The 26,179-nt window shown below is 36.1% G+C and overlaps 2 protein-coding genes across 6 annotated transcripts in view; one reads left to right on the top strand and one right to left on the bottom strand.

Moving 5' to 3' along the window:
- The window catches only part of TMTC3 (transmembrane O-mannosyltransferase targeting cadherins 3), a 36,933-nt gene extending 27,497 nt beyond the window's left edge, over positions 1-9,436 (bottom strand). The window contains exons 1-5 of one of the 3 annotated variants that reach the window (XM_026109540.2): positions 9,289-9,433; positions 2,581-2,652; positions 1,793-1,888; positions 828-937; positions 30-246 (exon numbers count right to left, since the gene is read on the bottom strand). In XM_026109540.2, the coding sequence (XP_025965325.1) occupies positions 30-218 (189 nt within the window). In that variant the 5' untranslated portion in view covers positions 219-246; positions 828-937; positions 1,793-1,888; positions 2,581-2,652; positions 9,289-9,433. Of the gene's footprint in view, positions 1-29; positions 247-827; positions 938-1,792; positions 1,889-2,230; positions 2,340-2,580; positions 2,653-9,288 lie in introns of those variants that run through there. The other 2 variants (XM_026109541.2, XM_026109542.2) reach the window with 2 other exon arrangements.
- Positions 9,437-9,518: 82 nt separating this feature from the next.
- Positions 9,519-26,179, top strand: part of CEP290 (centrosomal protein 290) — a 55,178-nt gene continuing 38,517 nt past the window's right edge. For 2 of the 3 annotated variants that reach the window (XM_064509912.1, XM_064509908.1), the window contains exons 1-19: positions 9,519-9,819; positions 11,649-11,705; positions 12,326-12,448; positions 12,595-12,672; positions 13,442-13,511; positions 13,746-13,792; positions 14,357-14,500; positions 14,718-14,771; positions 15,765-15,914; positions 16,302-16,484; positions 16,833-16,922; positions 17,018-17,140; positions 19,036-19,159; positions 19,644-19,816; positions 21,195-21,357; positions 22,015-22,115; positions 22,204-22,291; positions 22,764-22,876; positions 25,877-25,961. In XM_064509912.1, coding sequence (XP_064365982.1) covers positions 12,347-12,448; positions 12,595-12,672; positions 13,442-13,511; positions 13,746-13,792; positions 14,357-14,500; positions 14,718-14,771; positions 15,765-15,914; positions 16,302-16,484; positions 16,833-16,922; positions 17,018-17,140; positions 19,036-19,159; positions 19,644-19,816; positions 21,195-21,357; positions 22,015-22,115; positions 22,204-22,291; positions 22,764-22,876; positions 25,877-25,961 — 1,888 coding nt within the window. In that variant the 5' untranslated portion in view covers positions 9,519-9,819; positions 11,649-11,705; positions 12,326-12,346. The remainder of the gene's footprint in view (positions 9,820-11,648; positions 11,706-12,325; positions 12,449-12,594; positions 12,673-13,441; positions 13,512-13,745; positions 13,793-14,356; positions 14,501-14,717; positions 14,772-15,764; positions 15,915-16,301; positions 16,485-16,832; positions 16,923-17,017; positions 17,141-19,035; positions 19,160-19,643; positions 19,817-21,194; positions 21,358-22,014; positions 22,116-22,203; positions 22,292-22,763; positions 22,877-25,876; positions 25,962-26,179) is intronic. The other variant, XM_064509917.1, reaches the window with a different exon arrangement.

The raw sequence follows: 26,179 nt of genomic DNA, 5'->3' as shown, positions 1-26,179 counted from the left end.
GTGTTTCAAGTGTTTCATAAACAGTTTACCTCAGACATTGGAGTCCCCCAGAAGTCATTCTGGAACAGATTTTTTAAAGGAGTAGAAGGATGTAAATCTTTATTGTCCAAAATTGCTGAAACATCATCAAAAACAAAGCCACAAAAGAGACTGTTCCAGTAGCAGGCTGCTACCACACCAAGTATTAATGCTGCTTCCTTCAGGCTTACATCAGCCATCTTCTCTAAGAGCTTTTGTGGACAAAAGCTGAAATATATGGACAGAAACTTACTTTTATTGAAGGAAAAATTAGGCTTAATAAAGTCAAATTAAGACAGCCAATATTTTAAAAGCTAATGACACTTCATTTCTAAAAATTAAGATCTAAAAGTGTCCTCAAGTCTCATCAACAATTTAGTGCACTGTCATTAAAGATTCTAATCCTTAAAAAAAAAAATCTCCCACAACCAAGCTAGATACAGTCCTTTGGCTGCATTTCATATTTTATTAAGAAAGAAGTAAAACTGAAGATAACCTGTGATCTAATTTGAATCAGAGAGCTGTGCAGTTCTGATGAATGCTCTAAATTCAAGAACTGTGAAATTAACTGTTCTAGAACACTGAGTAAAATTAACATGCTGACACTCACAGAATAGGAAGTTATCGAAGTGACAGACAGTATGTTAATTATTCATGTTTTTAGGTTTAAGTATGTTTCCTCTCAAACAAAATGTTTAAAAAAATTCAGAAAAAACATTTTGAAGAACAAATAGGAAAAAAAAAGCTTCATAAAGGTGTTCAAGGCCAGATAAAGAAGGCCATCTGTAATACTAAAAAATTTAACTTACCATTGAAGCTCACGCCGCGCTTACTTTCATCCTTCGTAGTTCATGAAGTCATTTTTTTCCCTAACTCTCTCAAGTGTTCTGGTAGCAATGAACGTCTACAGAAGTCCCCTCTAAAGAAAAATAGCATGTAGAGAAAACCCTACAAACGGACTATATCTTACATTATTTTCTCCCATTTTCCATAAACATTCTAAGCCCTAGAAATTATTAAATAGCAATTTTAATATTTCCTAATAATATACAGGTGGTCAAAAAGGTGAAACTACTATGCATTGGTTATAAGTTTTTCCTGTATGAATATACAGCTTTGCTTTGGCAGAATAAGAAAGAACGCAACTACAGGATAAAGGCATTCTTTCTGACTACTGGTAGATGTGACATGGCTTGCTGCCAGTTGTTGAGACCCAAAGTATCAAAATGCTATAGACAGTTGAACAATGACTTGGTTCTGAGAAAAAATAAAAAGACATGACTAAATAAAAATGTATAGCATTTTCCCCAAACTAGAGAGGGAAACCATCTGTAAGGACACAGAACAGCTAATATTAGCCAGATGATGTGGATCCATAAATACATAAAAACATCAATGTTGTATCTACCAGGGTTCACACATTAAAGCTGATTACTTAGCTACTTAGGAGCTATAAAGTCTGTTTTATTCTCCTAAGACCTGAAATGCCTTTTGTTGCTTGTCTTTTTAAAAACGATGTTCGGGTTTTAATTACACTATCCCATAAAAACAGGACATAGAGGTCTCTCATTCGCATAGCTCATCTCACTTGATCTTTGTGAATTGCAGTCCAGAACCGAGAACATGAGAATCAGAAACAGTGGTTTTATGATAGGACCTAAGCAGTGGTATGGGAAGGAATACATGCTCAACAACATGCAGGTTCAGTTAAACTAATAACCATGACAAGGACCATTTAGAAGAAACCAAAACCAATTCTTTCAGTGTTACTCACATAATGGCCTTGAAGTTTTTCTTTTTTAGTACTTGGAGGACTGGCTATGGAAGATGCTTCAACCAAGAAAGAGACGTTCTTCAAAGTTATCACCACCTTTGTATTAGTAATACAAAACATTAACGTAGGGAAAAAAACATTTTAAAAATAAATGTGAAATGTAGTTAAAAAACAGAATAAAACAGAATTAAAGAAGAGGTTGCCTCATCAACGAAGTGTCAAAGGATACTTCGACCCATTGGATTGGAGCACTTAAAAACACAAAGTTAAGATTAAGTCTGAACATATTTATGTTTTCTCCTGGCAGCCAAAGAAGCCTTATTATAAAAAAGAATTCTGTAGGAATACATGAAAATACAGCCCCCTTTGAAGATCAAGTCACCAAAGTTAAAGGTATTTTATTAATAATAGGAAGGAGAAAAATCTGCTATTTCTCACCCTGCTAGAAACAGAGTATAGAATATCCTTGTTTGCAACAGCTTCTGGATGGTGCATTTCCTGCTTTCCAAGGCTAGTTAGCCTGAAAATCAGTGAAAAGAACCTGCATGGAAAAAGCAATGATTTTCTAACATACAAATCTAGTTTTCTGAAATAATGTCTGCCTAAAACTGAGGGGACAAGATAACACTGTCATGCAGAAATGATCTTAAGGTTTAAATAAACTCACCCTTAAAAAAAAAAAAAAAAACACTCTACCACCTTGTAAGTAGGTTTTTGGTGCCTTGAGGCTTATTAACAATATCAGTTTACTGTTTTGGTTGGAGCAGCAAGTCCTTGCAGATACTTACTTTCATTCTCAGAGAGTTTAACTGAAGTAATTCTTAAACAACCATAGTTCAGAAGCAGCTACTGCTGTACAACTAAAGAGAAGAAAAAAAGTTTGTAAGAGTAGCTTCCTATCCAAGGAAAGCTTAGCCATAGCTCGCAGTTTCAGAAGTCTGTTTCACTCAAGTCTGTCCTAGATCAAGTTTAGCATTTTTTTTTGCAGAAAGCCAACTTTAGCTGCTAACTCATCACCTACGTCGTCTTGACTCTTCCCCACACAGACTATATTTCAAGATAGCCACCTTATTTACCCTCTAATTCTAGACAACTCTTGCTTTCACAAGCCCTCACTTTGCTCTTAATTTCTTGTATTTCTTTTATCTATAACTATTTCATCAATGCTACATTTACCTACATGCCAACTATACTAGAGAAAATACTGCTGTTTTTATTTTACTAAAAGGAAACTCTTAGACAGAAAGAGATTTTAACCACATCCGAAAAGTCTGTCTTAAGTGACTAGTGCACCATCGGAGAAGTCTGTTCTGGAACTTAAGAAAACCTTTACCTTTAACATGGCAATTTTTTTAATTGCAGTTTGCCCTCCCCCTACATGAACGTTTCACATCACAGAAATCTCACTATGTGCAAACTCCTGACTGTAATTTGGGCTTTTGAGACAAGTACTAAAGCACAAACATTCACAGACAATCCTGAAGAGCTCACTAACTTTACTGTGTGTAAGATGTAAACACATCTCAATGAAATGCATTATTTTGGTTTTAGCTGCCAGTCATACAATACCAGTGCTTGAGCTACCTCAAGCCTGGTATCCTCAAATGCATGACACCATATTCCCCTCAAACGTTTGCGACGTACAAAAACACTAGTAGGTCTTGGCAACAGGTCACAGAAGAGACCTAGAAGAGCACCCAATTTTCCAGGAATATGCTTCCAGGACAAGCACAAAATGAAACTGAGGAAACGCAAGACTACATACAATCTGTATTTTTCATAAGACAGCAGTACAGATATTTTTCTCCTTCTGACTTGCACTCTGGCATCCCAAGGCATTTCCCTAAAATATATGCTAAATATGCAATATATAAATATACTTAAATAATACAGATAATATAGATAAAGCTGGGAAAATTCCTTTTTCACCTGGTCTGATTATAGGATAATTTAAAGTTCTTGCTGAATTAAAGCATAAATATGGAAAAAGATGTTTTCAGTGCTTTATGTTAGCATGGCAAGAAGGATTTTGAGCAAGACTTGGCATAAGAGCTACTATTTCCTATTTGCTGCCACAACAGGGTTCACAACCAGACTCTTAACTGGTCAGAGCAGGTAAGCTTCAAACTTGGAACACTCAACAAGTTGAGAATGTAAGAAAAAACAGGAGGAGGTTTGTAAAAGCTCCACTGCATTTCGTAAGGTAGGCAAAAAAGCCTGTCTGCCATTAATCTCAACAGCAATTGCTATTTGGCAGACAACATTTTCTTCACACCAACAAAGCTGTTATCAATCAGTTTGATGCTGGAAAGTAAGAAGCCATATAAGTAGTATGCAAGACTAAGAACCTCACAGATCAGATGTGCAAGAGAAGGTAGGCACAGGGCTCCTCAAATGAGTCAAAGTGAGTGAATACCTTCCCATTCTTAAAGAACAGACATGTTGAAATTTGGTATCAGCACAAATATGGTGACACTCCTTCACCACTCCCAGTGATGCATATACTGATAAACATGTCTAAAACATGCTGCCCAACAACTTCTCTTGTTAACACAGGCTTTCCATGAGGGAGAACCACATCACTGACTGGTCCTAGGCACATCAACAGGTTGATGGTCCCTCAAGTTATATTTTGACTTTAGTTACCTTTGACTTTCACAGCTCATAAGACTGCACATCAAATACCTTATCACCCCTCGGGCTGTATGACTACCCATTCGTGATCTACGGAACTGCCACAGACTCCCCATTTGACTGGATGAAGTCAGGACAGACATATGCTTTGTTTCTAAGACTTCTGTTTTAATTTACAATAATACCTGAACACCTGAAGAATATACAGCTGAAAACAATGAGCAGCAAGATATGCCTTGTGAGATGGAAGCTGCAAGATCTCAAGAGCTGCTTGCAAAAAAACAGAATGCTCAAGCTGTGCAAAATATCTGATTGTTAGTGTAATTTTGTCAAGCTGCCTTGCATGGAAATCTGCAGTTTGCACTGCAGTATTTTCATGCCCATATAGAGCCATTAAGTAGGAAAGACAGACAGGCAGGCATTCACGACCCAGAGTTCTCCAGCAGCTTTGGCCTGTAAGCCAGTTTTCTTCTTCCAACTTGTTGAGCACCCTCTGCTAGTGCATTTAGTCTGCTCCTTCACAGACAAGAGTGAGAGGTGTCTTTAGTTGGAAGATTTGGGAGTGGGGAAGCCACTTTCTACCCATGTGGATTTAGGAGAAATTAGAAAGTATAAATTTAGGCAGGAATACAGCTACAGTCCCTAAATATGAAACAGCAATTTACCACTCTATGGTTAGGTATCAGCTAATAAACATGCTATCTACCACCTTATATTTACAATAAATCCTTGCAAGAGAAAATAAGAAGAAATAATATATTTGTGTTGACTAGATACAACTTAAGACCTACTTTTAGAAACTTGAAAATAGATCTTAAAATTTTTTTCTGCTGGGCAATGGCACTTGCCTTCTGCGCCTCCCCAAGGGGGCAAAGAATAGTTTATGTTTCGGTGAACTCTGCTGCAAAGAAAACGCTCTATGCAACTCATCCTTTTCTTCTTCAAAAGAAAAGATATGGGTAGCAGCAGTAATAGAGAATTAAAAAAACCCCACACTTCTGTATGGGAAAAAGCTCATACAATTCATTTAATCCCACTCAAGATTTCCAGAGAAACTGATAGGAATGAATACCATCATTAAAAATCATCTCAAACTTTAAATTTATTACAGCTTTTGGATGAGAGGTCTTACTACTGCAGAAAACACTCAGCATAACTGACATCTTAGTGATATCTCTGGTTTCCGATTTAAAATTTGGCTCAAGCCAATAGAAGTAATGAACTGTCAGAAAATATAAACTTAAAAAATGATTCAACTTTTTTACTGTTCATAACAGAATCTTACTTACTGCATTCTAAAGACTGACTTTTATTATTCTCATACTCTGAAAATATTCTCATTCCAGCTTTTATTAAATATTCAGATATTAAAAAAATGCCTGACACTTTCAGTCATACCAAGTCTTTACTACAAGATGACAGCATTTTCAACCATAATCTAACTGTAACTGTTCTCTGCACACAATGCAAGCAGCGGTGAGGCCAGAGTCTGCAATTCCATAGCGTCACTTTGATGAACTGTGCCTTACATGTGCAATGTGAAGCACAATTATTATCTCAAGAAGCTTAATTCTGTGTTATATTAATTAGGAAGCTGGTAATGAAAAACAAACAATTTGCATTATGTTTGTAAAGCTCAAAAAGCTTTGAAAACATAGTAACAATCATTTATGCACATACCTAATCATAAAATGTGGATTCCTCCCTCTCTTACTTGGAGTTCTAAGCCAGTGAAGACACAGACATAAATAGAAGAGATCTGCAGAAGTGGACTTGCATCTCATTTACTCTGGAGGCACATACTTTGATAATAACTGAGGCCCCCTAACTAATTTAAACATATCTATAGGTCACACTGAAAGTGACAAAGTATTAAAGGTGGGGGAAAAAAAACCCCAACTGTTAAAAGCAGTTTCTCTCTCTCTCTCTCTAAAAAAAAAAGAAAAAAAGAAAGAAAAAAATAGATGAGCAGCAAGTTAGTCTAAGTGGCTGAATTTATGAGTACCAGCACATACGATGTTTTACCAAAGCTAGCAGTTTAGCCACTTTAAAACGTTACTTTAATTCAGGACCTGAAGCTTTGCTATAGCCTCACTTGCCTTGCCTGCTTGGTCCCCTTTCTGCAATTATTTTACTTTTGCTAAACCAAATATTCTGTCTGCTGACTTGATATCACTGATTAATGATAGAAAGTAATCATATACTCTATTTCTATTTGCTCTGTTGTTCTTTTCCAACATAGCCTTTAAACTTATCTTCTCCTAAAAATGCTGTCTTAAGGCTCAACTTCAGTTTGAAGCACTTTAGATCCACAGCTGAGGTTTAAATGATTGGGTTAGAATAGCATATGGCAGGCAGTACTAGGGAAGATGGGAGGAGGAAGAATGCAAACATGCCCATACTCCCCTTCCTCTGCCCGCGACCCCAGAGTAGGACAAATTTAACAGAAGTCTTAATGGAACAACCTCCTTCTGCAAATACTGCAGGATCAAGGGGAATGGGACTAATCTGAAGAACTTTTTATTCCATAGAAAGGGAATACATTACTCCCTCAAAGCCTCCAGCTTTCTCTTTACATGGTTTCTGAAGCATCAACTCGTTGAGGAATGCCAATTCTGACTTGGAATCAGAACATGTGGTGCAGGAAGGAGACCTTTCTGAGGGGAGGGCAATTGTGAAGAATTTGCTGGCAACCAGCCACCTGACCACTCAGACATTTTAGGTACCCTGATATAAACAAGCATCAAAAGATAAACGGTGTAAAGATAGATAATTGTTTGTGCCCGCCTTGACGCGGGGGCAGCACTGAGGCGCAGCTCTGAGCTGCATTGTTTAATTTTAACAATTTAATTTGTTTAATTTAAACAATTGCATTGTTTAATTTTAATTTGTTCAATATAACTGTTGCAACAATCAGTTGAAATACAAACTACAGAAAAATGATAAATATCTTAAAATAATTAACTCTTATGGGACCTAATAGCTCATGCCCAAACCTTTAAATTTTTTTGCTACTAAGCTATACATTTAAACAGAAACAAAAGAACATCTTCTATGTTCAGAATTACTGCAGAATATAATGTGATTTGTTTCCTCCTAAGACACATATGCAAAAATCACAACTCTAAAATAATGCTGATCAAACACATCAACACTCTCAATGCTCCAGAAATATAACAGTATAAACTGCTAACTCCAAAGATCAGATGAACAAAAGCTACATGGGTGGCATAAGCTGAAAAAGCAGCCTTTAGACACTGCTATGCATGTCCTTAATTAGTATGTTTGGTCTGTATATGCCTTTTTTTAAAATAACACTCTATTAGATCTTTAATATTGCAAGTTTTGTATTAGCTTTTTGAAACAGCATATTGTATCAAAACTGGTTCAATGTAGATGCCCAGCTCTTGTATCAGGGTAGGTCAAGCTGCCTACGATAGAGCTAAAATGTAGTTCTGGAGCCAGAATGCAAGCATGCATTCCCACCAAAAGAAGATGCTTTTATAAAATTCTTGTCACGTGATTAGATGTGAGACAGAACAAAAAAAATTAATTCACTTTTCAAAGCCATTCTTTTTTTTTTTTTTTGATACATTTCCCCTTTTAATGTAGGGTTAACGCTTCCATTCTTTTCATTCTATTTTCATTTATAAAAGTTACCATGCCTACTTCAAAAATACCCTTTAGTTCTGCAACAATCCTCTTGATTATCTGTACTACACAACTACAATCTAGATGTGGTTTGTTGATTCTGTAACAGGACAACAGAAACATAAATGCTGAAGCTCACCTTGCAGCAAGCCAGCATAACTCCGCGCGGAACTACTTCTCCTGCAGAACTGCTCCACCTATAAAGCCCCTCCAACCTACAAAATCATTGCTTGACACTTAGCAGTGATTAATTTTATTTTTAGCCACATTTCCCATTCATGAAATGTAGCCAGTCTTTTTCTTGCCCTAATTACAAAGTTTTCTTTTCTTCCCCAATACAGAGTAACCAAACTCCGTCAAAGGTATACAAGCCTTTACTTTCCCTAACTAGAGTTAAAATGTGACTGGAACAAGTTACATAACTGCAAGGCGTGCCAAACGTCTTCAGTTGTGTCAGCCTTCATTAAATATAAACACTGATTAAGAGATAGAAAAGAAAAAGAAGCCATGAAACCAGAGAAAGCCTAAAGTCAAAAAAGTCAAAAGATTACACTGGGATCACCCCTCTCTTCCAGTAAAGAAAGCCAACCAAAAGATCTTGAGCTTGCTGAATGAATACACAGACATAAACACAACTCGAATGGTTGCTGTTTTCCTCTTTTTATTTGAAAAGATGTGTCCATGCCCAATTAGCTAAAACACAGGATCCCAAACTTTGGGGGCCATCGGACACTACCAACGCCTTGCAGACCACCAACAGAGTCAATAAATGTGTCCAGTCTACAGATGTGATCCTTCACGTACTGCTCCGCAAATTATCCTTTGAGGAGTGATTATTATATACTTATTTATACATATATAAACAGATAGAGAGACGCGGGCAGTGGTGCAGCCCCTCCCCCCCCGCGACCCGTGCGGGAAACCCACGCTGCCTGCGGCAGTGGGTGTGTGTGTGTGGGGGGGGGGGCAGGGCTAACGGCCGCCGTTGGGACCCCCCGGAGGCGGCTGCGCGGCCAGCACCGAGGCCACACCGGAGCCTGGGCCTCCGCGGCCGGGCACGGAGTGGGCGCGGATGCGGCCCATGCCGCACAGCCAGGGCGGAGAGGACACCCACCCCCGCCGCGGAGGGCGGCCGCAGGCAGCATCGGCCCCGCCGGACACCCCTCCCCCCTGCGGAGAAAGGGCCCCCACGCCGCAGCCCCCCGCCCTACCTGAGGCCGCGGAGGAAGCGCCCTCGCTGCCGTCCGCGCCCCGCTCCGCGCCCGCCGGACGCCGCCGCCACAGACACTCCCGCCGCACTGCGCACGCGCGCACCACCCCGCCACCGCCGGCGGGCCCCCGACCCGCAAAGGCTGTCGGGAAGCCGCTCAACCCGAGAGGCGCCACCCCAAGGTATGCCGGGATCTGTAGTCCCGGAGCAGGTGCACAGCCTGCTGGGACGTGTAGTCCGCCACCAGCGTCCTGGCCTTACCGCCGTTGCTGTGGCGAATCGTTTGCCTGAGCCGGAACGTGCCCCGCTCTGCCCTCACTCCCTGCTCGCCCCCGTTTCCGCATCCGCGGGGGTCGCGCCGCGCCGGGGGAGCGGTGGTGCTCAGCTGGCGTTGTGGGGCTTGTAGTGCCGCGGGAGGCTTGGCCCGCCCCGCGCCCATGAGTATCCGGGTCCCGCGGCGCGGAGCGGGCGCGAGTGTTTGATGGCGTCGCCTAGCAGCGGCCTCTGCCGCCGCTGTGGCCCTCGGGGAGCGGTGAGGTCGCGGGTGGGAGGCGGCGCTGCGGGAGCGGGCGAGGTCCCGGGGCTCTGTCCTGCCGCCCTTCGGCCCCCGGGGGCGCCGTGGCCAGCGGGGAGCCGGGGCGCGGCGCACCTGCGCGGGGCGGCGGCCGTTAGCGCCGTTACAAAGGCGGCGCGGGGCAGTTTGTGCCCTGCGGCTCACAGCTGCGCCTCAGTGCTGCCCCCGCGTCAAGGCGGGCGCAAAACGAGGTCATCTGTTGCGCCAGGGGAGGCGGGCGGAGTGGAGTGACGGCTCGGCAGCATCCCGGAGGGGTCGCGGCCTGCCTCGCTGTCGCTCCCGGGGCCGCGACATACGGATTTGAAGAAAACGGGAACCCTGCAGAGGATCCCGTTTTGCGTGTGGCTTCGTGGTGCGATGCAGTACTGCGTTCCACTAGTATAGGAGAGCTCGTCCTGGATAACTTAGTTCGTAGATCAGAAGTAGCTTAATCTGAGATAATCCCCATAGAGTAAACAAATAAGGATGTAGCAGAGCGTGTCTCCTGCATGACTGTGCTGCTTTTTAGTATTTAGCTTTGCTCAGGTGTACCTGGCACTGTGCCGCACATTACACATGCCTTTATGGAGGAGGAGTGGCTGCTCCTAATGCTGCTTGATTTCACTGTGATGAAGCTGAGGTATCAGCATGGTAGTTTAGCTGTCTCCCCTTCATGTGGCTTATTGTAGGCAGCACTGGGCATTGTAATGTGAACTTGCCCACCACACTTCCCAGTTTATCTGCCTTGCAGAACTTTCTGGCATCAGACCATTTTACATATGCTTGGTTTCCTGGGTAAGCCAAGAAAATCCTGTGTTACCTAAAGTCAAATGCTTGTATATTTAAACTGTTTTTATAGAATCATGATCTCCTCCTCTCACCACAGAGATCTGTCTGTCAGCTAACAAGCACAAACTGTAGTGAGGGGAAGAGGTCAGCTAAATTTTAGGATGGAACACTTTTCTGTCAAATAACTAATTTTTTTTTATTGCCCTCATGTATGTACATTCTGTGGAATGTACTGTACAGTTAGGCTGTGTCCCCAACAGCTTACTATAGTTGTCCCCCCAACAAGTGAAGTATTTCTCATTCACTGACTATGGCCTGTATCCTTATGATGTGTTATGATTTTGTGGTATCTTCCTGTGTCCTCTAGGAAGATCAGAAAAGCAAAATTTATATATGATATTGTTAGGAAGCCATGGTTTATGTGGAATGCATGTTTTCAAAAACATTTAGTAAACACTGAAGAAGCCACAAATACAGAGAGCTGTTAAGTAGTGTATGAAAAGATGAGAAGAGGTTGATTTTCATCCTCACTGAAGTGTACACCAGGATTTCAGTGTTTTCCAGTTCTTTCAGATTGTGTAGGCCTATTTCCTGGGGAAATAGTATCACTTCAGCCTTTCATTAAGGAAAGAACTTTCAGTTTTTGAGTCTTCAAACTGCTGAATATGAACAGGGTGAATGATGAACAGACATCAAAATACCATGCTCAACACAGGGCATCGTTGTGGTTCTGAGAAAGTGTTTTTTTTTTTTTTTTTTTTTTTGCATAAAATGCATATCTCAGTTCTGTCATTAGTTCATTTAATATTAACTAAATGTCCTAGCTAGTTTTATGTCTTTCTTAACTTTTTGAACCATTAAAGCCATATTTATAACTTAGGGCAATGTATAAGCAGATTAAAAAATGTTCCCTTTTAAACTTGTCAGAATCCAGTCTTTCAAATATTGCTGATACAGGGCAGGAGCAGCTCTGGAGGATGTAGTAATCTGAGACTTTCATTCTCTTTTGCCTTTTTCAGGTGTTGCGTTGACCTCCAGGCCTATGGGAAGTCACTGTGACCCACAGCAACCAGCAGGTAAACTGTAGAACAAAACCTTGCACCACTTTCAGATTAGATTTTCCTCAGTTTGCAGGTGGTTTAGTGTACTTTTTCGATTCAGGTACTCTGATCAGAAGAAAATGATATTTAATACAAGAATTAAATATCTTAGAAATGAATGTCAAGAAATGGATATGCATAGTATCAGACTAACGCAGGTGCTGTGCTTTAACTATAAGAAATAATGATTTTTGTCACTAAAAGGAGATTTCTATCCTACAACAGCTGATTCAAAGAGCATCCAGCTATAAGAATACAGGTTATCCAATAATATAGGGGTGCTACATTAGGAGGTTGGGAATGACAGAACGAAATTAAAGTTAAAATAGAGGTTTCACATGCGTCATCTTCACTATGTGTGTCGCAAATTCTTTGACTGTGCATGATCTAATTTTTAACTTAAAGAAAAAATGATTTTATTATAGACCTCTTGGTTACAGTAGACTAAAATGTGAACAGAATGTTAATCTGTGTTAGAAAATCTCTACAGCTATTTAGTATCATCTTACGTGGTTCACTGGCCTGCCTCTGTTAAATTATTTAACGAAAGATTGATCGACAGTGAGAACATCTTATAATTATTATTTTTATTCCAGGAAAAATATTATAAATTCAACATGGCACCCATTTTAGATTGGAAGAAGCTTATGAAAGTTGATCCAGATGCTCTGCCTCATCAAGAGGAACTAGCAGATAGATTGCTGGAGACTGTGTCCAAGGTATTCAAGGGGAAAACAGTGAACATAAGAGTTTTGTTATGCATTCTTCCCTCAACTCTCTCTGTTCCTTCACATAAATAAATGATTTTTTTTTAATTTATTGGCATTTGACATTCATATAAAAATACTGTTGTCTGTTTCCTTAGGTTGATGGAAAAGACTTAAAAAATGAAGCTTCTGAACAACTGATACATCTTTTTAAAATTACTCAGTCACTAATGAAGGTTTGTATCGATCCTTACTTCCTACACTTCTGTAGTTGCGTTTGTTTATTTTTTTATGTAAGTGAAAGCATGATCACTCTTTTTTTTCCTGCATTGAACATACTGCTTACTCCGTAGAGTAGTTAAATGCTAAATATGTGCATGTGCCAGAATTCCTGCTTACAGCTATTACGGTTAGGGCATGTACCAGTGGGAACTAAAGTTGACTAGAACTAAAATAGTTGTAAGGAAGCTTAGTTTTATAGGTGGCAAATGGAAACAAATACCTCAAAAATGGGTAAGATGTTAAAATCATTACCAATAATGTATAACAAGTTTTTGTGGCAGGCTGATGTTTTGGAATAACCTTAAATGCATAAATGTCACCCTTCATGGAATAAACAGGGCCATCCTAAAGCAGTTTTTGTAAATTTATCATGATATCTTGTATTTACTCATAAATGTACTGGAAGCAAGAAATTAAAGCTGCAGAGGTTAACACATTGCTTTTAGAGAGTCTTTTTTTAGTGATTTTTCTCAACCATGCGCCTTGGATTGTTTAGACAGATCCATAAAATAAAGGTGATATTTCAGCAGCATAAACTTCTTAACTGTCATGTGAACATCAGCATAGTGAAAAAATGTAAGTGGTTACATTTGTTTGAAGAGAGTTTTTTTTTTTTTTTTTGGTAAATGCTTTCAGCATTCTAAACATGAGGTATGTGGAACCATCTGTTAACTTAGGCTAACAGTAATTTTTTTTTTTTCATACTTACTATTTTTTTTCCAGATGAAAGCTCAAGAGGTAGAGCTGGCATTAGAGGAAGTTGAAAAAGCTGGAGAAGAACAAGCCAAATGTGGTAAGCAAGCCTTTTTTGAGGAGATCTTTTGTCTTTAATGCTGTTTATAAATAATTTGTTAAATACGTTTGGTAGTTTTAAGTGTAAGGAACTGAATAAAATACGAACCCCACTGAAGTCAATTGCAAATCATATTTGTTTCAGTGAGGCCAAGTATTTATTAAGTTAACCATTGTCATTTTAGGTACTTTTTACCTTGTCAAGTAATTCAGTATTTCTGGTTTATTTTAACAGAAAAACAATTTAAAACAAAGGTGATGAAACTTGAAAATGAATTAGAGGTATGTTTTAAAATTTTATTAGTTTCCAGCGTGCCAATGTGTGTTCTTTTGTTTTAATGAGGTTCTTTAAACTGGTATTTTAATACAATATTTTATTAAAAATAAAGTGTGGGGAGGCTTTTGTGAATGGATAAATAATTCCAAAACTTGACAGATCTTCACATTTCAGTCAGGCAGCTGAAATATAAACTGATCAAAAGCTTGGATTTTGAATCAGACCCTCGTTTCTCACTTTTTTTATTGGAAGACAATTTGCTTCTATTAAAGAGACATAATAGCCATACAGTTTAATTAATTCTTTTTATTGACTTTTGCATATTCACCAGCCTCAAGTTTTCAAAGAGCCATATGTACAATTCTTTTTTGTTTGAATACATTCCATTTATTTTTAGTGATTTTTTTGTTGTTGTTGTTGTTAACAGAAACTAGTGTGCCTTAGTTTGCTCAGGCGCTTGTTCTTGCTTTTCCTGAACATCAATCTTATCATCTACTTAATTTCTTACTTCTTTCTATTTTGAAGAACTGTGCTATATTTATGATACTGTCTATTTTAATGCTCTTAAGATGGCACTGAGATCTGCTGGTGGTCGTGATACTCGTTTTTTGCGTGATGAGATCCGCCAGCTGGAAAAGCAATTGGAACAAAAAGAGAGGGAGTTAACAGATATGGAAAAGGAATTGGAAAAAGAGAAGAAAGTTAATGAACAGGTAAGAAGGACTTCAGTCTGACATCCCTAAAGCTGTGAAGGCCCTGGAACATCCTTTGAAAGGTCAATATTCTGAGAAGATCCTCTGTAGTAAAAAAAAAAAAAAAGATGAAATAGGACCACAGTGCATTTGTTTTCTGATTTGTTTCTGAAGCTCTTTGTTTCCATAGCCTGTGATATTAGCAGTTTATATTAAAAGTTTATTCGTATTGTTCTAGCTTGCTCTTCGAACTGAAGATGCAGAGAATGAAAACATCAAATTAAGGAGAGAGGTTAGTGAAGTATTATACATGGTACTGTTGAATCCATGGGCTGATATGCTTACAATCCTTTTAACTTTCTATATTTATAAATGTATTTTTAGCCTCCTATATTTATAATTTTTGGGGTGGCATGATGTTTAATTCTATTTTAGTTCATTTTCTAGGTATTGGTACAAAGACAATATGAAGTTTTAATCAGATTTTGCAAATATATAGTACTTCACACTGGTGAAACTTAGCTAATTGAGGTCAGGAGCTGTCTACTCTTAATTTATGTAGTCATAAGATACTGCGTGTTAATTTTGTGTGGGCTTTTTTTGCGTTTTTAGTATTTTTCTTAAATACTATTGACAGATAGATTTGATTGATATTGGGTAAGACCTAGTTTATGCTTGCTGCTTTTGCTTAGATTGTCTGATGGGTCAAAATAAAATTATTATGAAAAGTCAAAAGTTAATGTAAGAATAAATGAAAAGATAAGAGTTAACATTCTTTATTAGTAGAATTTTTTTTTAAAATCATTCTCTTAAAACATTTTTCTAGCTGTCTTTTAACCCTTTAACACTTGTATTCTTCTTGGCCTCTGGCAGAATAAAATGGGCAGCAAAAGTCAAAATTATTGTCCTGGGGTAAACCTTGAAAAGCATTCCTCAAATATGTCTTTTTATCCATCTAATGTACGTGTGTGCGTGCGTGTGTACACACACAGGTATATAGTAAGTTCTATTTTATTTTGCCTTTATTTTGAATCCTTTTCAATCTTCCTAAAGCAATGAAAACAACTAATACTTTTCATGCTTTCTTCTCTTGATCTTGTTCACTCCTTTTTAATCTGAAGACAAAAAGAGTAAAGAAAAAGGTGAGGCTTTTAAGTATTTAAAAGCAGACTGTAGGAATTTGGATGGGCCTTAGTCATCTTAGCTCTTTGTGTTAGCTTACTAGAAAACCAGCATATTTTCAACTCTTTAAAATAGATTTAATTTTTGATTGCTTTTTATACAGAATGAACAATTGCGTCAGGATGTAATTGACTATCAGAGACAAATAGATTCTCAAAAAGAAACAATTCTGTCAAGAAGAGATGATTTTGATTACAGATCTCAGTTGTCCAAAAAGAATTTTGAGCTTGTCCAGTATTTGGATGAAATTCAGGTAAAATCTATTTATGATCTTGTGTATTTATTAGACTGTTACTGGCAACAGTATTTTTCACAAAGCTATGTCCATTTGTAGGTTAAATTTCATGGAGTGATGAAATTCATAAGGCTAGTGGGTTTTGTGTGGCACGAACTCTGCATCTGTGAATCTGAGGGAACAAAGTCATTGACTTAGGCAATGAGAGCTGTCTCTTTTAGAATAAACTTTTAATGCATAGCTGTTAGGATTTATTGAAATTGATGATCCAGAGGTGCAAAACTCTCTGTACTGCTAATTTCTTTATATTTGCAAGTGTTACATTTAATGTAGCTATCAATTGCTGGTTATTCAGGTATTAAGAAGTGCATATTTTTAAAAGCAGCTTTTTCTTTGATTTTATAGAACTTGACTGAAACTAATGAGAAGTTAGACATTCAAAACCAAGAAATGAGAAAGAATCTTGAGGAATCAGTGCAAGAAATGGAGAAGATGACTGATGAATATAATAAAATGAAACTGATTGTGCAACAATCTGATATTGTTATGGATCAATTAAGAAAAGAGAAAGAACAGTATAAATTTCAAGTAAGAACTGACTTTTATATTATTGAGAGAGGTTATAATTTTGTAGGATAATATTTTATTGTCATTATTTAGCTTAAATTCAGAAATGTTCAACATATCCAGTTAAAACACATATGCTTTACTGCAAAAAACCCATGATTTTAAACTTGATGCAAATGTTAAGAACTTGATAGCAGATTACAATATAGTTTCATAGAAAATGTTAGTCATACTGTTCTTAGAGTCATAACCTTGTTGCTACAATGCTAATTGTTAAGTTGTATGTGCTAGATACGATGTGTTTATGCACATGCAGTGGTTAAATAAAACATTTTTATGACACAATGTTGATCCAAATGGCATTTATAGGTTCAGGAGCTTTCAGATCAGCTGATGGCAAAGAATGAGGAAGACGATCCACTCATGGCAGCTGTAAATGCAAAAGTTGAAGAATGGAAGGTACTTTGTGATAAATTTGATTACTTTTTAATACATTTTTTATTCTTTTTAGGAATTATTTCAAGTGTTCTGATGATATTTTATCTTCTTTGCAGAAAATCTTGGCTTCAAAAGATGATGAACTTTTAGAGTATCAGCAAATGTTATTTAACTTGAAAGAGAAAATGAAAATGGCCCAACTTGATGTTGACAGAAACAATGTAATGACCCTTCAGCAGGTACGATCTGCATGAGCACGCTCACACCCACACACACGTGTGGACACCTACACACATATATATAAAATATCGTTTGCGAAGTATGCTGCTGAACAAATACATTATTCAGATTTTGTTTTGCAAATATCAGAATATACGTGTTGTTCATTTTGGGAATTATGAGACTAGTTGACTTGTTCTGCTACAAGGTTAGTTTGATATACAGGGTATAGCTAAAACTTCTTTCTTTGTAGGTATGAACTGAACTTTTTGTGGCTGGTTTTGCTACTCTCATATTTATCTTGTCCAATTATTAGTAGAGTCATTGCTTTAGTGTCTAAGCACACAGTATTTAATGTTGTTAAATTATAGCTTAGTTTCTGGCTTTTAAACATTTGTTAATCAAGGAAGAGTTATAACTGTCAACCAGCAGTTAACCTGCTGTGTTTCTTTGTCCCACCTGTGACAAACTAATAAGTCTGTGATTCAGCCCATTATAGAGCTAACTGAATATAACTGTCTCTTAATTTAATTCAGAGTTAGCACAGTTGTTTAAAATTTTGAGTTTCCCCACTTTCATGTTTGAAAGCTTTTCAAGAGAAGAAAACCTTTAGGAACCCTGAAATGTAGGTTATGGACGACATAGTTTCATGACTCCAGGATGATTTCCTACCTTGCTTCATGTTTTTTGAATAACTATGTCATGATGACATATTTGAGCCTTTGTAGACTGAGCAATATGGTGAGATAAATTTATGCAGTATTCTAAAACTAGGAACTAGTAGGTTTTCAGGAGGAAGAAAAAATTAAGTACAAAACAGGCTCTGATTATCATAAGAGGAAAGCAGCTGAAAATCAGCTTTTACAAGCAGCCACAGAATCCATTTTTAACTGTCTAGATGGCTGTAGAAATTGCTTTTTTTGGATGACTGTCATTAACATGCCACTTAGCGTTGCGGAAATAAACACATTTTTAAACCAGATATTTAAATTATGTTACTGCGTTGTCCATTCAAAATGGACTGAAGGTTGTTGAAGTTTAATGTCGTTTATATTCTCTAAAGGGTTGTTTTACCTCCTTATAATGTTAGAACCTTTTTAGCTTTAGATTTGTAATATGGTTATGTTTGTCCTTCAAGAAAGCCTAAGCTTTTGTTTTTTGGAATAATGCTGTAAAACAAAATTAGCTGCTCTTGCGATTTTTATATTACAGTTATTTTCCGTAGCTTTTTTCCAGGTCTCTTTCTTCTATGCTGTTTTGTTTATTACAGAAAAAATAACATTAAGCTCCCTGTAATATTTCCAAAGTTCATGTATAAGCTCAGAAATATCATCATGTCAATAGAAGTCACTTTCACAGTCTGTATGTACTTATGTGTGTTTGCATGCAGAGCAAGATGAAGTACAAATGCTTTAAAGTTAGATAACTTGCTGAAAGACAGCCCTGCAATAAGACATAGGAGATGTCACATGTGACAGATCATTAGTCTTTCCAATCTTGAATTTGTGCATCTCAGTTCCCGCCATCAATTGTTCATGAGGAAGCCTTAAGAAACCTGTACAGTCTGAAATTGTCCATCATGCATCTGTTTAACTCTGGCTTACAGAACTGTTCTATTTAAAATTGATACACTAAAATACTGCCTTACTGTGGTTGTATTTTTGAATGCTTTATTTTTACTATTTTTCTTTTATTTTTGCTGCTTTGCCTTTATGTACCCATCTTCTAGATAATCTCTGAACTCTATCTTGTAAGTACAGTATATTTGCTTTTTTCCTAAAATTTTTATATATTAGCTGTTTTTCATTTTTTCATTTACCTTTGAAAAAAATGTGTTGTTTTGTATTGGTAGTTTGTCAGTAAAGAAGAATTTCTTTAATAGACTTTTTTTGTTTGTTTTGTTTTGTTTTGGTAGGGTATGCAAGAGCGAGATGCTCAGATAAGATTGCTTACTGATCAAGTTGAACAGTATACCAAAGAAATGGAAAAAAATGCATTGATTATTGAGGAATTGAAAAATGAACTCCAAAAAGATAAAGGTAACTAAGGGAAACTAAAAAAAATGCCAACTTACTGTGTCTGTTCTTTATTCTTTAGAAATACTGAAAATATGTGGAGTATTTGAGTAATTTTTTTTTTGTCCGTTTCCATTCATCAAACAGCAGAGAATAGGTTAAATTTGTTCACAGTACTTCAGATGGCTTTAGGGGTAATACAGTGCCTGATAATAAAACTATTCCTAACCCTTTACAGGGTTAAAGTGTAATATATAAGGTCTCATCACTTTAAAGACTTGCATATGAGTAGTAGTATCTAATTCAAAATAAATTCTGATGCCCATTATGTGTACTTACTTCTTGTAGTAGTTGTTTGTATGAATAATAAATAAAGCTCTTATCTGAAGTCATTTGAAAATGAAGACCTTATAACAGCCTCTGAAATGTCTTTTTTCATGCTCAATTGCTGATACTGAGAATTCTTGTTTTAACTGTAAACAGATCAAGTTTTTTTTTTTTTTTCCAGGTCTCTCATCTCTTGCTCAGCAGAATCGTATTGGAGAAATGCAAGAAAAGTTAAAACTTCTAGAAGCGAGAACTAAGGAGGCTGAGAAATCAGCAGAATTAGCAGAAGCAGATGCCAGAGAAAAGGACAAAGAACTCGTTGAAGCTCTGAAACGAATGAGAGACTATGAACTGGTAAGCAATTTGTCAGAGTGGACAGGGTATTTCGTCATATTTATAAGCAGGTCGTTTTGCCCTTGACTTTTTTTTTGCGGACTGTCTTCTAATTAGAAATTAAACGAATGACTTCTGATGCTGTGTTTTCTGTGATAATACCTTTAATGGTCTATGATTACGTGCAACTTGTCAGTTTTAACATATTCATATGGGCTTGTGGATTAATAGTAATTGTACAGTCAAGATGAGGATCCATTGAAGGATCACTGTGGAACATAACAGAACTCTATTTTGAAATACATAGAGAAAATGAGTTAAAAAGAAAATACAGTTGTACTTAGGTACAAAATAATGAGATTATCTTCTGTCAAAGAAATGAGAGGAATGCAAAAGTGGCAATTATAGTGTTATATATATAATATATTAATAAGATACAGTATATAATATGTTACATTGTGTTAAATTAGTAATTGTTATTAAGATGTGTTTAATAAGCTGAAATACTCTGCAAATTTATGCCCTTATCCTATGCACAAGTTCGTCTTTGCAAAGCTCATTGTATGATTAATGTCTAGATATACTCCTAGTGTATTTTTTAAAAAAACAATTGCATTTAACTTGTATTGTTTCGTCGTATGTCTCTCAGAAGAAGAAAACTTTTCAGTAACCATATTTTCAGTCAGCTATTCATAAAGCACTGAGTATGGTCAGTACTCTGAAGAGAAAAGACAGTTTTGTAGGATCTACATTTATTTAGTAACTCTTTTCACACTAAACTCTGGAGAATAGCGATACAGCTTGAAGAACATTTTTGTTATTAAAGAAATATTTTATGATTTATTGATATAAAAAGTAGATTCTTTAAACTGTAATCACATTCCTCAAAAACTTGCTTGGACAGTTGGATAGCATACAAAAAAATGGCATTTATTGGTAAGATTTGCATCCCTGATCTGCAACGAAGGCATTCTGGAATTCAGTAAGATTGAATGTCTTGGCATTGTTTAATGCAATCATGAAAAAGCACAGATAGGTATAGCATGTTTTCCTGAAAACTTTGTTTGCATGAAAAGCTAGACATTGTAGTTAGAAAGTATCGAATACCATGGTCAAAAAAAATTAATATACTTTAGTGGATACTGAGTCAGGCCCATCAAGAGGGTGAACTAATTTTAATCCTGACAGAATCTCTTCACTTGACTATTGTCTTTCTGTTGTGTATCACAGGTCTTCTATGTTCATTAGCATAAATTGTGAATCATAGCAGTTGCTTACTAAACTTATTATTTTATTTTCAATTATTGTCATCAATAATGATGAAACATAGACTTTTAATTTATTTTCTTACATGTTGTGTTTGTTGTTTTCTTTTTAATTCTCATTTGGATTTTTACAGGGAATATATGGTTTGGAAGAAGCTGTTGCTGAAATAAAAGATTTGAAAAAGCAAACCAAAATACGAGATCATGAGATTGAAATATTAATTAAGGAAGTCAATAAACTTGAACTTAAAATAAATGATTTTCTTGATGAAAATGAAGAACTTAGACAGCGTTTAGGTATGCTGTATCTGTTAAGTTTACAATTATTCGTTGTGTGAAAATTAAAATAACATTAGTGGAAATCTTTTCATTATACCAAGTTAGCTACTTGAGAATAATTTTGTATGTTCTGCTAATATTTGCAAGTAGTTTTATTTAGTTAGGACAAACTGCATGACTGCACATAACTAAAGTTGGTTAACATGTTTTGACTGAGAAGAGCAGAAGAATAGGATTTGCAGTGCTTTTGTTGTTTTTGATTGCCCTTGACTGTACGCTGCTGAATTCACTTCATAATATAGTAATTTGAAACCACAACATGTCAATGTTGTAATGCTAGATGGAAAAACGTGGAGGAAAGTTTGGAAGGGCTTATTTATGTTTAAGTTCTTCTACAGAAAAATATATTTAATTTTATGTAGTGTTTTATTTCATTTTGTTTTTTGAGTAATTAAAGTAAAAGTATGCTTTTTGTGCACAATAGAATCACAGCATAACGTGTATATATACACTATATATATAATAAGTATATATAAAATATACATTTTCAGCTATCAACATGTTTTTTATTTTATTTGACTAATTGTATTATTTAAAGGGGTTACATACTAATAACCACTAATGTTAATTTTAATGTTCCTCTTTAATGAATATACACCATATACTGTGTTTCAGGTCTTGAACCCAAGACAATGATTGATTTAAATGAATTCAGAAACAGCAAAACACTAAAACAGCAGCAGTATAGAGCTGAAAACCAGATTCTTTTGAAAGAGGCAAGTGCTGAATCCTATTTTTATATAAGAGTTTTAAAAAATGTATTTGAACAAAATTAAATACTGATCTGAGAATAATAATATGCAGATTGAAAGACTGGAAGAAGAAAGAATTGAACTGAAAAAACATATTCGTAGTTTGGCCCAGGAGAAAGGGAAAAGAGCTGCATCATTAGGTAGGATATTTTTTATTATAAACGCTGCTTTTTCAAAACCATTCTGTCTAGGTTTATTAGTTTAACTATATTATATTTCCTGATATGTTTAAATTACAAGGCTAAATACTTTTCACTGAGTCTGTAAGAAGATAGGAGTGCCTTTGTATTTCCATAGTCTTATGGCCCAGTAGCTTTTTGACTTGTGATGGCTAATAGCAGCATCACTAAGAGTTGTGCCATTGGCTTGCAGTTCTTAGAGGATGATCTAGCCAGGATTTGTGGTAAATCTGTATAATGGATATACGTCAAAAAGTTTGGAATTTCAATTTTGTGCTATCCAGGGAAATATCACTTGCTCAGATGGGCTGGTTTCCAACTCCTTACTCTACAGGTGGAAAACTAAAACTCAGTTCCATGACTTAGAATATAGTCCCTTCTTCGGAGGTGAGTAAAAAAAATTCATATTACTTGTACATTTATTTGTAATTAGGCTTGGATGCTGGTGATGTGCAGATGACTGACACCTGTACTGAAGAAAAGTGGACAAATAAAAGGAAGTTGAATTTCTTTAACACAGATAATCTTGCTGAAGTAAAAGCAAAGGTAGGTTCATAAAGCAAGTATATAAGCATTTATTGTATTTCTGTCTCAAAAATAATACTAGTTTGTAAATATTTGCCCAGCTGCTCCTCTGAATGTTTTTATTGACTGTTTTTAAAAAATCCTAAATTAATCATTTATAAATTTTTTGAATGCTAATGAACATTGTTTATTTTTCTGTGAATGCAGGCTAGCAGCTCATATAACATGGAAACATTTGCAGATAGAGAAGCATCAGTTAGCCTTTTGAAGTCAGAGAAAGATATATCTGAAAACAGTAAGGCTTTTGGAAATCTATCTATAAGAATTTCTGGAATACTTCAGAATTTTGATCACTTGGAAAAAACTAGAAATACATCTTTACTTCAATTAAGTTCAAAAAGTGTGACAGAGTTGCAACCAGTAAATGACAACTGTAATTCTGAAGCTCTTAGTATAAAAGAGATTTTTATATCACCAGAGCTACAATTTACACAGGCACCAGAGATAACAGATTCTGCAGTCAATGAAGATACATCAAAAAACATAAAATCAGACTACCCAGGTGCATTTTCTGCTTCTCAGAGAGTGGGGCAGACCTCAGAGGCAAATATCCAAAATTATGGAAGCACAGCATCTTTTCAGAATCAATTATTCATAACTTCTAATTCAGACCAAACAAGTCCAGAAGATTTTTGTGTAGGAATATCTCTTAGCCAAAAATCTGCATTTTTTTGTGAATCTGTTCTTGCAAAGCCAGAAACACAGTATAAATCACAAATAGTGATGTGGAACGATAAGCAGGACTGTTCTCAAGTAGAGTTTTCCAATTTCCAAATTGTCTTTGAAGAAGACAGAGAAGGAGAGAAATGCCTAACAGAATTGTTGCAGGTAAAAAATACGGAAAGTGGACTTGAAAATGGACAGTCAGAACACTCAGGTCAGGTAGATCCTGTTGAGAATCTCATAGAGCGATTGAGGAGGGAATTAGCCTTTCTTACCTCACAGGTGAGGCACCTTTATAATATGTGTGTGTTTGTCTATTGTGATTATTTAGAAGATGCGTTCAGAACAGATCATAAAAATGTGTTATTTTAGTTTCAACTTCATTAATCAAAGCTATAGGATGCTTCTAATAGAAATGGCACATTGTATTATCAGAACAGAAATGTCTTCAAGTCACTATTTTGTAGTTTATTTGTCAATGGAGGATTGAAAAATGTATGTATGCATGCACTTTCATTTTGTCTGTGAAAAACTTTGTGCAATGCAGGTGGGTAAGAAAATAGAACAGTTTTTATTCTATAATCTTATGGGTATCTGCATGGACAAAATACTTATTTTCCTCCTCCTCATTTGCATCTTATACAAAGACAAGTTGTCACAATGGTATGTTAAACAGGAATACAGTTTGAGGAAAATTTATTTTAAATTATTTTAAATATGCAGAGACATATCATAGTAACTTACAGCAGTTGCTTGAATGAAATAGGGATTGAATCAGTTCTTTGATATGAAAGATGGAAGATTGCCCTGCCAGCTGACAAAGATAATATATATCTGTTCTCAGAACAAAAAAAATTCTAATGAAAAATTCTGTTATTTATCAAAATTGCTAATGATGAAATCTGTTAGGTTCTCAGAAGGGGTTTTGAACACTATTTCTAATGATCGTTAAAAACAGGTTGATTTCAGGATGCTTGTTCTGTTTTCCTTTGTTCATGTCAAAAAATAATACACCGTTAGTTTCCTAAACTGGTACTTTGGGATGCTTTTCGAATTTTTTGTATAGTACAGGACATTGTTTTAGTTACTAGGGATATATTTAGGGCTTGGATCAAGCCAACCTCTTGAATACTCTCAAAGTTGGTACAACCATCTGGCTGTCCCAAACTGCTGTTCCAACTGCAGCATAAAATATGAATACATATTTTACAAGACATTGTTACATGGGACCCACCGTATGTAATTATTCCAGTAAATCCATGTCTGATGCTGTTGCATTTTGGGTAGGAGAATCATATGTAGGCTGGGGAGTTTTCATGAGAGCATACTCCAATTTTCTGGAAAAAGTAGGATTGGAATATTAGATAGCTAAAATAATACTTTGGGTGGAGCTAGAGAACCCGTGTGTCATTTGTCTGGGAGAAACCAGCTAAGGACATGATGAAGAAATACCTTTTGGTTATCATCTCCATTCCTGTAACCGTGGTGTTTTCCATCTTTAACTAAAATGTCTTAGGACTGTGATAGAATTTTCTGAGCTTATAAAACTATTTCTCTAGTTGAGCTATACAATTGATCAGAAGAAAGTATATGTCTATATACATCTTTTTTTTTTTTTTTTTTTCCAACTCTGTATCAGTCTTTTCATGCTACAGGAGTATGCTTTTCTGTTATCATTCCTTTTAAAATACTGTGCTAACCAAGCTTCAGAATGAATAATGCCTACTAATTATTTACATTTTCAGTAGAAAGAAATGGATTTTTTAACTTATTATAGAAGATAGATCTTGGAAATACAACTTTGTATGAGTAAACGGAGATAGACTCGTACTAATATTTTACTGTTTCTTCAGAATGAGCAGCTATCCAGAGATTTGTTGGCCAAGAATATGCTGAATAGATAGTCAGAATTAAAGCTTGAAAGATGCAGAAGCCAGGTAGTGCAGGTAGTAGAAGGTTTTAAAACAAATTTATGGAGATAGGATAAATGTTTCTATAAAGTTTATTCATAACTTTAATACCTTTTTTTTTCTGATGATTTTGTTGCTGTGAAGATGATACTGTTTGCTTGATTGTTGCCTTCTATACTGATTTGTATTGCTTCATGCTTAGTTCTCTCATTTTGGTTAATATGCTACATAATTTCACTGACTATATATGGATTAATAATATTTTCAAGCAATTACTCTTCCTTAAAAAAGAAAATTCTTAACCATACAGTCCTAACGAGAATTCTAATACTAATATTCCTAAATTACAGTTTTTAACTTTGATTCTTTTTGCTTTTCTTTTCTTTAGAATGAGTATCTTGCAAATGAATTAAGTGAGAGAGAGAGAGATTTGGAAAAAACCAGGACCATAATTGTAAAATTTCAATCTAAATGTAAGTTGCAATTTTTTTTTTAAAGTAGGGAATGTTATCAGGTACCTGTGGATAGTTTATTTATTTGTGCTCTCTTTTTTGTGATTGTGACCTCTGTCAAACCTGTGACAATCCTATATCTTTACATGCAATCTCTGTTTTAAATGATGTTTACTTTGGTATCTTCTACACTGATTGAATTTTTTCTGTACATAGAAGGTAGTTATATATATATTTAT

This window comes from Dromaius novaehollandiae, chromosome 1 (genome assembly GCF_036370855.1).
Source record: "Dromaius novaehollandiae isolate bDroNov1 chromosome 1, bDroNov1.hap1, whole genome shotgun sequence".
Lineage (NCBI taxonomy): Eukaryota > Metazoa > Chordata > Aves > Casuariiformes > Dromaiidae > Dromaius > Dromaius novaehollandiae.
The sequence above is the reverse complement of the archived record's forward strand: the minus strand, read 5'-3'. Positions and strand labels throughout refer to the sequence as shown.